The 14689-nt window shown below is 37.9% G+C and overlaps 1 protein-coding gene across 1 annotated transcript in view; it reads right to left on the minus strand.

Annotated features, from left to right (window-relative positions):
* The window catches only part of LOC136831091 (probable E3 ubiquitin-protein ligase HERC1), an 801341-nt gene that overhangs the window by 557608 nt on the left and 229044 nt on the right, over positions 1-14689 (minus strand). The window contains exons 16-21 of the mRNA XM_067091041.1: positions 11913-12047; positions 8369-8497; positions 7545-7701; positions 1968-2135; positions 1437-1653; positions 880-1046 (exon numbers count right to left, since the gene is read on the minus strand). Coding sequence (XP_066947142.1) covers positions 880-1046; positions 1437-1653; positions 1968-2135; positions 7545-7701; positions 8369-8497; positions 11913-12047 — 973 coding nt within the window. The remainder of the gene's footprint in view (positions 1-879; positions 1047-1436; positions 1654-1967; positions 2136-7544; positions 7702-8368; positions 8498-11912; positions 12048-14689) is intronic.

Genomic DNA, 14689 nt, shown 5'->3' on the forward strand with positions numbered 1-14689 from the left:
GAAAACAGTATAAATATAAGCAAAAATTCTCTAGCATAAAACATATATAAAAAAGTAAAGGAGTGTGTCTGTTACTGTACTCAGCTATTGTCTTCTCTCCTCCCTCCTCCCTCCCTCCACACTGTCCCTCCTCTATCATGGCACCCAGCCATCTGATCCAACACAACCTCTCCTTGGAAACTTCTTGAAGCCTCCCCCACCCCCCAAAAACTTTTCTCATTCGGCCAAGTGTAAGCAGTGTTACCAATATTTTTGTCAGGCCACAGAGCATTGCCAACCATCAGATGGCAGTTTTTTTATTTCTTTGAAATTATATATATCACATATCTTTGGGGCCTGGGTCTGGTGTGTTGGATAATGACGATCCGGACAACTGAGGGATTACTGTACTCAGACTACAGAAGACGAGTACTATGCCTAGAGGGCTGGGCATGTACAGTCGAGCCTTTCTTCTTTCAAGTCTCCAGGTAAGCATAACTATTGTCTGTTGTTTTACAATGAATGAGGCTAAGTATGATCAGTGGGTTTTGTATAACAACTACATCTTGCGTGAATCCACAAATTTCAATCAAGCCTTGGACACAAAACCCCTTAAGAGGTAATTTATCCAAATCTTCGTCAATTTCAGTCTAACCAATTAGGGCCTTGACAAACTAGGTCACTAGATAAGAAATACAGTACTTAAATTTATTCTGCCTTATAAGAAAATTCATTTTGGTCATCATGTTACAGCTAAGAGTTTTAATTAAATGATCAGATTATTTTAATAACGAGCTAACTTGATACAGTACCTACAAGACACTTGAAACTACAGAGAACTCCATTCACCTTTTTCTAATATTTCAAAATAAAAGTTTAGATTTTATTTCAGACACTAACCTCTTCAAACTGATGATGTGTACAATAGGTGAGCAAATGTGAATGTAGAGTTGAAAGAAGTCTTAACAGGTGTTGTGGATGTGTACCCCAAAGCTGAGAGTCTATGCACTGTTGTCGCAAATTGCTCGTGCTATCATAGCCATTTTCTCCCCCATATTCTTCCAGAACTGAAAAAAAATCCATCATTTTACAAACAAGTCTCGCAGCAACTTTACTTGAATTAATATGAAATATTCATGAGACTATAAAGACTTAGAATATTCCTCCTGGTTAAAATAACTGGCATACTTTCATGCAATTTATCAACAAATTCTGATCAGAACTTTGTCTCCAGAACTTCATTCCAGCTGAAGAGAGAACTCTGCAATCGGGGTTGCACTCAAAGTATTATTGACCACTGCACTCATACAATTTTTCTTCTCTTAAGATAATAACAAAAGCCTCATCACAGAAGATCGCCCTTAAATAACCATTTGCTTACTAATCAAGTATATAATATTCACACACATAAATCTTTATTATGACTGAAATTTTGCAAAAATAAAATGTTTACACACCTGTAGCAGACAAAGATGTTTTGGGGAGTGTTCCCAGATGTGATGCTGGTGCAGGAGATTCTTGATACTCACCCTCCTGAGACTTCTGTGTTTCTGTAGCTTCTTTAGTAATGACCTCTTCATTATCTTGAACAGCTTGATCAGTGTCTGAAGAATCTTTTCCAGATCCCTTTTTCCCTGGTTTCTCTTCATCCAAAAGTTGATTTAGTTGGTGTTTCTGAAACCATCCAGAAAGAATATATATCAAGAAATTAAAATGGTTATGAGAGGAAACTACAGTCTTTACTACAAAAATATGACATGTAGCTCCTATAAACTATAAAACTTGCATTCTCAAGATTCAGTTCACATACAATTTAACCTTACTAAGTAGGTATATGGTTCCTCATAACAAAGAATATAGTATATGGTTCCTCATAACAAAGAATATAACAAGTTCACATACTGGACTAAACTTTTAAATTTTCATCATAAATAACAATATATCCATGAATTATATTTCTGAAACAAATACAGACAGGATAAGCTTACCACATGGAATCCCAAATTAGCAAGAAGTGTGTGCATGAGATCTCTTGGAAGTGTTGAGGATGTTTCATACGACACAGCAGAGTTCTCCTCCGAAGAACTATACCCAAGAAGACCAGCCACATGACTGTGATCTTCTAAGCTAATTACCAAGATGCCAAGCTGCAGCCGCTGTAATGAAAAATAAAATATCAAATGAAGGAGGAATTTTTGGTGACACTTATGTCTACTGTTTGCAAAAATTCCTTGCAGAATTAGCAGGGAACACTCTTTTGCAATGCACATCTTTATAAACCAATACTGGCCTCTTCCCATGTTGCTGTCCAGCCTCTTCACCTTGACCTAGCTCCAACTTTCACTTCTGATTTAAATGCACCTTGTATTTAAAACTACAAATCAAGCTTTCACTGCTAAAAAATCTCCTGAGAACCTCCTCTATTTTACTTATCTTGGTTCACACGTCATGAAGCAGTCTAAAGAATCATTTGTCATCAATCCTGATATCACAGTGCTTACCACACACTAGATAATACTACAGGTTGTTTGCAGCATTCATTCTTAAGCCACAGCTGCACTTACTTCTGCTTTTTACTTTAAACCTGTTCCCACAGGTTTCTTACTACTTATCTGTCCAACTTCTTTAACCTTCCCTTGTTCCCATTTTCCTCATCTCATTTCACATTTGAATGAGCCCTATGGGAGTCAGGAAATATGACTAGTCTCATCAAATTAATTCAAAATAATAATAATAATAATAATAATAATAATAATAATAATAATAATAATAATAATAATAATAATAATAATATGGGCACCATGGCAGAGTGGTTTAGCTCATCAATGGACTGGTTAAGCATCATTGGGGCTGGTCAGTCACTGGATGGGTGACCACTCTCCTCAGCGTTGATTCCTTGGGAAAGGATTTTTACCATAATTTTCTCAGTCTACTCAGCTGTAAATGAGTACCTATTCTCGATGGGGTAGGGTTCAGCTATGGGTTAAATAGCAAAACTCAGCAATGTTGAAAGAAACGAAAGAATAAATGACAACGACGTAAATGGAACCTCTGACAACAGAGGAGCTTTGCCCGGCAGCCAGGTATACAACCCAATCGATGGGGAGGATGGTCAGGTACTTGGAGGTCGTCATCCAGCAACTGACCACCACAGCGACAGTAACCAGCAACCAGAGACTGGAGCTACAGAGGCAAACCAGAAGAAGAAATGGACATGAGAAGAAAATAAGGAAATATGGAGATGCTACATCAGAAGCAACCTGACAGAAAGAGGATACAGAAGAAGACTGGTCAACATCTGAAATGAGAGAAATGACACCCCTCAAACAGAACAGAGGCTGGCAGACCAAGAAAGGAACAGAGAGAAAGAGAACTGGCTCTCCACAACAGAAAGAGAACTGGAAAGAGAAATAACACCCAGCAATGAAGGACAAGAAGACGAACTAAGAGACGACACAGAAAACTACAGGAATGATGAGCTTCCAAACAGTGGCAAAGAGGAAATACTGAATATGTAACAGAGAGGTCGGAATGGGCGGAAAAGATCAGACAACGGATGAAGCCAGATACAGAAAGAACAAAGATCCCCTCCATGAAAGCCTACAACACGAAGAAACTAAGGGAGAAAACAAGTGAAGTTAATGAAATAATGAGACTAATACACACCACCAGTATCACAGAAACAAATAACCTGGCATATGCAAGAGTAAGACTAGCAGTAGAACTCATGGTGATACAAACACCAACACCACCATCACAACCAACCCAAAAACACCAAAATAGCAACCTCCTTGGAAAAGGCGCTGGGAAAACAATCTTGGTGATGAGAGCTGACTTGACTGAAAGAGATGGCAGAAAAGAGACTAAGAAACAAGAAAATAAGGGTGGAACTCAACGAGAAATACAAAGTACAAGAGAAGGGACTAAATAACACAATAGAAGATATAAAATAGAGGCTTAAAGCCAAAGCACATTAAGATCCAACATTACATTAACAGGAATAAAGGATACCAACGGAACAAACTCTTTGGAATCAACCAGAAAAGACTATACAGTCAACTAAGAGGAGAAGACAACCATCACAAAATTCCTGAAGCTGAACCAAGTAAGAGACTCTGGGAAAACATAAGGAGCAATCTGGTATCACACAAGAAACATGCAACATGGCTCCAGGAAGTCAAGGCAAAGAAATTGGGAGAATAAAACAAAGATTCACTGAGATCACGACAGACATAGTCAGACACCAACTAAAGAAAATGCCCAACTGGAAAGTTGCAGGTCCAGATGAAGTCCAAGGATACTGGCTCAAAAACTTCAGGGCCCTACACCCATGCATAACAGAAAAACTCAAGCATTGTATCACAGGGAAAATATCCTTAGTAGAGAAAGACAAGAACATGGGAAATATAACAAGTAGCTACAGGCCTATCACCTGCCTACCAATAATGTAGAAGTTACTAAAGTATCACCAGTGAAAGGCTATATAACTACCTAGAGGAAATAAACTCCATCTCTCACCAACAGAAAGGCTCCAGAAGGAAGTGTAGGGACACAAAAGACCAGCTCCTGATAGAAAAAATGGTAATGAAGAATAGTAAGAGAAGGAGAACCAACCTAAGCATGGCATGGATTGACTACAAAAAAGCCTTCGACATGATAACGCATGTGGCTAATAGAACACCTGAAAATATGTAAATATGTGGGGCAGACGAAAACACCATCAGCTTCCTAAAAAATACAATGCGCAACTGGTATACAGTACTTATAAGCTCTGGGATAAGACTAGCAGAGGTTAACATTAAGGGAGCAATCTTTCACGGTGACTCACTGTAACCACTACTCTTTGTAGTAGCCATGATTCCCATGACAAAAGTAACAGAAGATGGATGCTGGGCACCAATGCAAGAATGGAGGCAACAGAATTAACCATCTGATGTTCATGGACAACATCCAGCTGTATGGTAAGAGCATCAAGGAAATGGATACCCTAATCCAGACTGTAAGGATTGTACCTGGGGACATCAGGATGGAGTTGGGAATAGAAAAATGCACCTTGGTGAACATATAAAAAGGCAAAGTGACAAGGACTGAAGGGATAAAGCTACCAGGCAAGAATAGCATCAAACACATAGATGGGACAGGATACAAATACCTGGGAATATAAGGAGAGGATATAAAACACCATGAGATGAAGGATATGATCAGGAAAGAATATATACAGAGACTTAAGGCAATACTCAAGTCAAAACTCAACGTTCGAAACATGATGAACACCACAAACACATGGGCAGTACCAGTAATCAGATACAGCGCGGGAGTGGTGGAGTGGATGAAGGATGAACTCCACAGCATAGAGCAGAAAACTAGGAAACACATGACAATACACAAAGCACTACACCCAAGAGCAAATACAGCCAGACTATGCTTAACACAAAAGGAAGGAGGGAGAGGCCTACTAAGCATAGAGGACTGCGTCAACATCGAGAGCAGAGCACTGGGGCAATACTTGAAAACCAGTGAAGACGAGTGGCTAAGGAGTGCATGGGAAGGACTGATAAAAGCAGATGAAGGCCCAGAAATATACAGAGACAGGAAAATGAAAAACAAAACAGAGGAATGGCACAACAAACTAATGCACGGACAGTACTTGAGACAGACTAAAGAACTGGCCAGCAACGAAACATGGCAATGGCTACAGAAGGGAGAACTCAAGAAGGAAACAGAAGGAATGCTAACAGCAGCACAAGATCAGGCCCTAAGAACCAGATATGTCCACAGAACAAAAGATGGAAATAACATCTCGCCCATATACAGGAGCTGCAATATGAAAGACAAGACCATAAACCACATACAAAGCAAATGTCCGGCACTTGCACAGAACCAATACAAAAAGAGGTATGATTCAGTTGCAAAAGCCCTCCACTGGAGCCTGTGCAAGGAACACTAGCTAGCTTGCAGTAATAAGTGCTACGAACACCAACCAAAGGGAGTGATAGAAAATGAACAGGCAAAGATTCTCTGGGACTATGGTATCAGAACAGATAGGGTGATATGTGCCAATAGACCAGACTTGACGCTGATTGACAAAATCAAGATGAAAGTATCACTCATTGATGCTGCAGTGCCATGGGACACCAGAGTAGATGAGAAAGATAGAGTAAAAACTGATAAGTATCAAGACCTGAAAATAGAAAGGAGGAGGATATGGGATATGCCAGTGGAAATTGTACCCCTAATCATAGGAACACTAGTCACAATCCCAAGATCCCTGAAAAGGAACTTGGAAAAACTGGATGCTGAAGTAGCTCCTGGACTCATGCAGAAGTGTGTGTTATTAGAAACAGCACACAGTGAGAAAAGTGATGGACTCCTAAGGAGGCAGGATGCAACCCGGAACCCAACACTATAATACCAACCAGTCGAATACAATGACTGAGATTGAAAAAAAATACTGCAATAATAATACAATTGACCCCCGGTATTCACATGGGATGCTTACCACACCACCTGCAAATACCTAAAATCCGCGAATACTTAAAACCCCTCTAAAAACGCTTATAACTGTTCTATTTTGATAGTTCAAAACACCAAAAAATCCTCTAAAAATGCTTATACCTGAATATTCTAAGTTTTACCACAAAAAGTGCATTTAGTCAGGAAAATTATATGAAAATACAGTGATTTTTTAATATTTCTCTATGAAAAATACCGGGAATAGGCGAATTTTCTGTGAACAATGTGTATATATGTTCCATAGAGAAATCCACAAATAGATGAGTCCGCAAATCCAGAATCGTGTATAGACGGGGGTTGACTGTAATAGTAATAGTAATAATAATAATAATAATAAAATAATGTACAGTACCTAGCATAAATACTGATCAGCAAAACTTTCTTCTTATTGATTTATTACTCTAAAATCCCATTTCTAGCTGTTAATCAAACTGCTTTACAGTATACTTAATGCTACTGGTGGCAAAAAATATGTTCCTTAACTCATTTCCAGTGGTATTTCTCACTTGTAAAACAGTACATATTGAGCTCTGTAAGTGACATTTAGGTGCACCCTGATCTGTATGCTGTATCACAGGTTTCACTGACTGTTGGCCTCTTATACCACACTGTAACCCAACACTCATACTAGTCTCCTAAGTTTCAACTGTTCTTTTTTTTATGAGGCTACAGAATTACCCATACACTCACACCACCTCTTTTAACTGGTCATGGGGCCAGAGTGGTGAGAGGAAACCTTCAGATGGTAATACTCTTCTGTTCTCAGAAAGCACAGATAGTCTTAAGAGTTTATGTGCCAATGGTTTCTGGTATTCACCGATGGTCACCCATGCAAAATTTATCATTATTACAATTAGTACTGTACATCATAATGACTACTTGTGCAGTATCTTGCCAACTATGAAGGTGCCTCTACATCTGAGAACACTACATTTCTGTACCAATATGACTGATTACCTTCCACTAAGAGTTATCAAAGTATTACTGAAATATCTCATTTCACAAACCACACCAGTATAGTGCTTCCCAAATTCATATTTCTCTGAACATACCTGACCTCTAGAAAGCTGACCCCAGTCCTCTGGTGATTTTGGAAGTAGTGTGTACAAGAGACCCATACGTGATGCCAAAGGTGGCAGAAGCAAAGGCGAACTTAAACCCTCACAAACTCCAGCTTCAATGGCACGTGGTAATTTAGCATCAACTAACCTGAAAAATAATAAGGTCTATTGTATAACTCTATATAATTTAATTAAGGAAAAACTTACTGACATACTTGCTCTGAAGAGAATTTCTTTTCTCTAAAACTTTAATTCACATCATGTTACACAATACATTAACAGCAGTTCACTTATCTATCTTGCAATAAATTACTCCTAATCACCTTTAAAAATTAACTGCAGTGCAAAAATAATGTTGAAAAACAAACAAAATCTTGTACATTACTTGAATTTTCAAACAAACAGATTTTGTCAATTGCATTTTGTATATATAACAAACTAAAAAGACTATGAAATCACATGGATGAATAACAAGATAAAAGGGTAAATACAGTATCCCATGATACAAGGAAAATTAAACAATCATATGAAAATTTCTTAACACATCCCTTGCACAAAGCAAGTCACAAAAACACTAAAATATTCACATGCTGTAAAGATGAAAACTCAGCTAATAATAAAGTCTTTGTTACATTCCTATAATTAGCAAACATGCAATCAATCTTTGCTTGCTTGATAATCATTCACATTTTTCCTTTATATCTCAAATATGATCAACACTAACTCATATACATAAGGAAACAACTAGAAATTCCAGTGGTTTACTGGATAGAAGTACATAAACTTGCATCATATTATGATAACATATACAGTACCTGAAAAGAAGTTCCCGCAGAGCTGTAGCCTCTGAACCAAGGACTGCCTGTGTCATACCACCAGTCAATGCAAGTGATAAATGTGTATTGAGAAGCTGCAGGCATAAGGAAACAAATTTTTCTTGATCTCTGAAAAAAACAAAGAAAAATGTGTACAAGATAACTATTACTGCTCTCCTACAAAAATTTTGGACCCATTTTTTCCACTGTACTTCATATTAATCATGCCACCCCTTTCTTCATTGCACATTAAGATGCTTCTGCCAAACCAATCACTTTCTTACCTTTCCTTTTACTCTCTTAATACAACTTGATTAGATGGTTCATCAACAGAAGTGAACATGCAATGTGAATATGACTTCAGAAATACTTAATAATTTATTAAAATAAAATTGTTTTTGTAATACAAGTCCATTTCTTTTAGTTACCTATTTGTGCACCTTTGTAAATTTAGGTACTTCAAACTTGGAAGACAATTAGGAGGGGGTGCTTCTGTATGACAATTTCAAGAAGACATTCTGAAGTTTGGATCTTTTCTCCACTTGAATAAACCAGGGCTGTGTAGGTCCCTCAAGTCCATCTATAAGCAAGTAGCTCTCATAGCCACTTTTCAAAAGTTTGAGATGCTGACAATAGCAGAGAATTAAATTTAAGTGATGATGAATCTCAGGTGCTGAAGATGCCTTTTCCCTTCAATTGTCTATATACCTTATGAGATAGGTGGCATGACTGGGCCTATGCTGCCACCAAAACTAGAGACCTGGTAAATACCTTGGAAGCTATTGCCAGGACATTGGGAGTATTAGCATATGAAACTAAGCGTCTTCCATATCAGTGGATGCAATGGAATACCCACCCAAGTCTACTGCTTCTATCTGAAAAGGATCCTTTAAGGAGCAAAGACTGATGGTGGAACCCAAGCTGCCAACTTCATGGGGTCACAAACCAGCAACTGCAGAAGCCAAAGGAATTGTCTATTGCCTCCTTGAATGCTAGCTTGTCCATCATTGATCTCAATTCTTTGTTCTGGGCCATACAACTTCTCTGTTCCTAAAGTGTAAGATTTTCAGGGAATCTGAGACACAAAACTGGGATGTTCAAATGAAGAAAATGCAGACAATAACCTTTTACTATCAATGGCTCTGCAACTATCTCCATCTACAACTTCCAGTATTTTTTATAACAAATCAGTGGCAATAGGCTGTAAGTAGGTGCAGATTTCACATTCTGCAAACAGGTCTAACAGTTGACATGAAGGAGGCCTTGTTTATCTTCCAGTCCAGAATAATGACTGACATCCTCTGGAGGAAGGTCTGGAGGGAGAAGTGTTGAAGGGATGTCTCACAGGTGTTCTGCGCATCATAAGTATATCTTAGTTTAACCAGACCACTGAGCTGGTTAACAGCTCTCCTAGGGCTGGCCCAAAGGATTAGATTTATTTTTACGTGGCTAAGAACCAACTGGCTACCTAGCAACGGGACCTACAGCTTATTGTGGAATCCAAACCACATTATGACGAGAAATGAATTTCTATCACCAGAAATAAATTCCTCTAATTCTTCATTGGCCACTCAGAGTGTCGAACGCTGGGCCAACAGCATGCCAGCTGAAAGCTCTACCCACCCCTCCAATGAAGAGCTGAATCATGGTCCTAATACAGGCGGTCCCCGGTTTACAACGGGGGTTCCGTTCTTACGCCGCGTCGTAAACTGAAAATCGTCGTAAGCCGGAAAATCGTCGAAAATCGTCAAAAATCATAAGAAAACCTTACTTTTAATGCTCTGGGTGCATTGAAAACGATGTAAACTGCATTATTATTGAGTTTTACATAAAAAAACCTTCAAATTATTATTATTCTGCCGTTTTGGGGCCATATTTCTTCCGTCGGATCGGCGTACGACACGTCGTAACCCCGGAACATGCGTCGTAAGCCGGGAAATAATTTCTGATGAATATATTTGAAAAGCGTCGTAACCTCGGAACGTCGTAAGCCGGAACCGTCGTAAACTGGGGACTGACTGTATAAGGAGAGGGAGCAAAGCTCGAAATCCTTTCACTTGATTCTGCCTGGAGATTGTTTTTATTACTATTATTATTTTTGTCTATCATACACTATCCAGAATAGTAGTTTACAGTGTAGGTTCTGGGATGCACTCAGTTTCCTTTGGAGTTCATCATTTTCCTTATTACTTGTTCAGTCTCTAGTAACACATTCTTCTACATAAGTCCGAGGCTACTTTGGCTTTCAGTTCACCTAGGTTTCCTTTGCAAGGATTTTGGTACAGTATCTAGCTATCTGATAATTATGGTAACTACCACTAATGACATGTCCCACAGCCTTCTCCATTCAATCAGCAGGTTTTGGTACTATTTTATTTTTTCTGTTTCTCCTCCACCCTAGAGTACCTCAGTACCGCGGCAGCTATGAGTGATACTTTGATTTTGGTTTTGCCAATCACAGTCAGTTCTTGTCAATGCAACTGCACCACCCAGTGTCCTGATACTGATTTTATGCTGCTGTTTTCATTCACTGCTTCTTTCTTGAGTTCCCCCTCTGAAGCCATTGCCATGTTTCATGGCTGGACAAGTCTTTTTGTTATATGAACTGTCCATGCATGGGCTTCCTGAGCCATTCTTCTCTTCTATTCCTTGCTGTTCTATCTTTACATGTTTCTGGGTCTTCCTCCTCCTTAATCAAGTCGTCCTCCCGTGCAATTCTTAGCCATTCATCATTACAGGTCTTCAACTGTTGTCTTAGTCTCTGCTTTCAATGTTGATACAATTCTTCCTCTTCTAAGTGGTGTGTACATGTTCACTATCCTTCTAGTCTTTTAATATATGTTGTGGAGCTCTGACTTATTCCACTCCACTATTCCAGCATTGTACCTGATCACTGGCAATGCCCAGATGCTAATGGTATTAACCATGTTTCCAGAGTTGAGTTCTGACTTCAGTATTGTCTTTATTCTCTGCCTGTACAGTATTCTTTTCTGATCTTGTCCTTTATTTCTTGGTGTTTTATTGTTTCTCCTTCTATTACCCCCTGGTTGAGGTTGGCACATATTTAGGAAGTTGGTGTGGCTGTAAAGCCACTGCACAGAATAAGGCTATTTATCATTGATGGGTCTGTATGAAAAAAAAAAAACATGGTGTACTTAGCAAAAATAACTAAAATATTTTAACATTCACTGCAAATAGAACTAAGGGGAAAATGCTAATGAGGTCTAATTTATAAACCTACAGATACGCTATTAGCACCGATTATAGTATGGGCAATCTAGTACACAAAGAAGCTACCTATAAGAAATAATTGTTAATGAGGAAATCTATCACTTGATGGTATACATCTGCCTTAAAAACCTGTAAGGGTTGCATTAGCCTTATTTACTACACCTGCAATCAACTAACAGGTTGATGTACAGTGCTGAACCCAATTTAGTGACGCAGCATCACCTTAAAACACCTCTGCCTTGAAGTGAATAAAAAAAGCAACATAAAAATACCAACCATGAATCTATAAAACATCACTAACAATATAGTTTACCTCAGGGATGCAAATGGTGTGACTGGTTGCTCAGGTTCATCAAAAATACAATACTGCTCGATGAAAGTACGAAGGAGTGAGAAAGTTCCCTCTTGAAGGTCAACACAAAATGGCCGATGCCAAGAAACAACTCGTCTGGAATATAAGCTCAAATTACTATTATAAACATGGTAAATGTAGGTACTTCAGACTGAAAGACTGATACTCTGAATATGTCTTCCCATTTCTCCCAGATCACAAAAACTTACAACATTTGCATTAAAATTATTTTTTATAAAAAATTATTGATTTACTTTATAATTTTCCTAAGTTCCACTAAAAACTTAAATATGCAACTGAAAATTCATGGACCAAAAAAGAGTACAAACAAAATGTTTCATTTAAGGGTGGAATACAGAGCACTCAGTGTAACAAAAAAAATGTCAAGGAGAGAGCAATACATACTTACTTTCAGATGTCTCGCATTTTCTTTCGTTGCAGTAAGAATATAAATGTTTATCTACAAGAATCTTCCTATCACAAAGGTTGCATTATCATGCATCCTATAAATACACAATTCCACAAATTTTCTTTGATTATTAGTTCAAAGTATGCCTACCAAGAATCACATAAAGTTCAATGCTATTTGAATGCAACCACTGGACTACTGTTACTAGTTTCTTGTTTAATATGTACTATTATTTTTAGGTATATGCCTTACTTGGAGATAACATTCTTGTACTCCTTAGCTTTTATTTTGTAGTTCCTATTTGTCTGTAGAGCATCTGTGTCAATTCCAATTAGGCTTTCCAAGTTATCATAAAATTGTATTGTTTAGAAAAAATTATCAAATACAAACAGCCCAAATCCTGGTTGCAATGTCCCCCTCTCCTAAAGTTTTCAACTTCTGATGAGATGGTAAGTTACACCATGGACAAGCACCACTCAGGCCCATTGCAGGGAGATAAAAATCCAGCTCAATCTCTTGTGTATCTCACAGCTGAGCATTTCATCCAGCACTGTCCTCAGGCCATGCTTCCATACTTTGAGTACCAGATCCCTATAAGAATGTAAACTCATTCCTTTTGTAAGGTGTCTTATCTGCATTAATCCATAGTTTTATGCTGTTGCCTGATTAATTATTATTATTATTATTATTAATTCAGAGGATGAACCCTATTCATACGGAACAAGCCCAATGCAGCCACTGACTTGAAATTCAAGCTTCCAGAGAATATAGTGTTCATCAGAAAAAGTAACAGAAGATAAAGGGAAATACAGAAAGAAGAGATAATTTAATAAAAAAGAAAAAATAAAATAAAAAATTAATAAATAGATAAAAATGTAAGTAAATTATTAAAGAACAATGAGAATTGTATTAGGGTAGTAATGCATTGCATCTCCGCTTTAACTTTTGCAGTTCCAATTGCACGACATCCTCAGGGAGATGTGTTCCACAGCCCAATGGTTCGAGGTGTAAAGCACCTCCGGAACCGAGAAGTCTGACAACGAAGCATATTTACTGCATATTGGTGTTGCTGTTCAGCAAATCTGGTTGCTCTTGGCAGGAAAAATGGATCAGGGATCCATAGTGAACGTAAAAGATCTCTGTTAAAATACAACTTATGGAAAACTGACAGAAGAGACCATCCATCAATGGTCCAAGTCATAACTGCTAACACACCACCAGGAAACAGAAACCTCCCACCACAAACAACTCTACCAAAAAGAGATAAATCTCTGGCAGAAGCAGACGTCCACAGTGAAATCTACCACTTCTAAGCTATTTTAGTATTTCCAAGTGATTGCTTACTTTGAGTGCTGAAATGTTATGTTAACAAAGACAACAATCAATCGATAGTCAACTGCAAGGGTAATTTCAGATTTCCCAGGTCACTGCACCAACCTACCCCTACTGTCTGTTGGTGCTGCTTGTGTGTGTGTGTGTGTGTGTAAATACCCTACAATCAATTGATAGTCAACTGCCAGGATAATTTCAAATTTCCCAAGTCACTGCACCAACCTACCCCTACAGTATGTCTGTTGGCACTGCTTGTGTGTGTGTGTGTGTGTGTGTGTGTACATACCCTACACACACAATTGCATTTATCTTTTTGGTCGTAAAAAAATTTAAAAATGCAGTAAGAATCTAAATGAGAATAGCATACAATACAGATGAGAAAATCATCAGCATAGCTACATGAAACAAAATAAGCTGTAGCAAGTTCACCGACACCAGTGAATGAATGTATGCGTACGTACGTACTCTATGCACACGATTACGTTCATCTTTTGGATTATAAAAAAAAATGAGAAAATGCAGTAAAAATTTAAATGTGAATAGAGTAAAATATAAATTAAAAAAATCATAAACAAAACACAAACCAAAACAAGCTGTAGTAAGTTCACCAATGCCAGCGAATTAGTTTGCATATGTACATATCCTACACACACACACACAACTGCATTTATCTTTTGGGTTGTCAAAACAAAAAATGAGAAAATACAGAAAAATATGATAATAGCATAAAATATAGATTTAAGAAATCATGAACATTACAACACAAACCAAAACAAGCGGTGGGAAGTTCAATGATGCCAGCGAATGAGATTGTGCGTATGTATGTACATACATGACCGCATTTATCTTTTGGGTTGTAAAAATTAAAAATGAGAAAATACAGTAAAAATATAAATGAGAATAGTATAAAATATAAATTTAAAAAATCATTAGCATTACAAAAAACCAAAACAAGCTGTAACACGTTCAGTGATGCCAGAAAACAAATGTGCGTATA

Source organism: Macrobrachium rosenbergii, chromosome 48 (genome assembly GCF_040412425.1).
Source record: "Macrobrachium rosenbergii isolate ZJJX-2024 chromosome 48, ASM4041242v1, whole genome shotgun sequence".
Classification (NCBI taxonomy): domain Eukaryota; kingdom Metazoa; phylum Arthropoda; class Malacostraca; order Decapoda; family Palaemonidae; genus Macrobrachium; species Macrobrachium rosenbergii.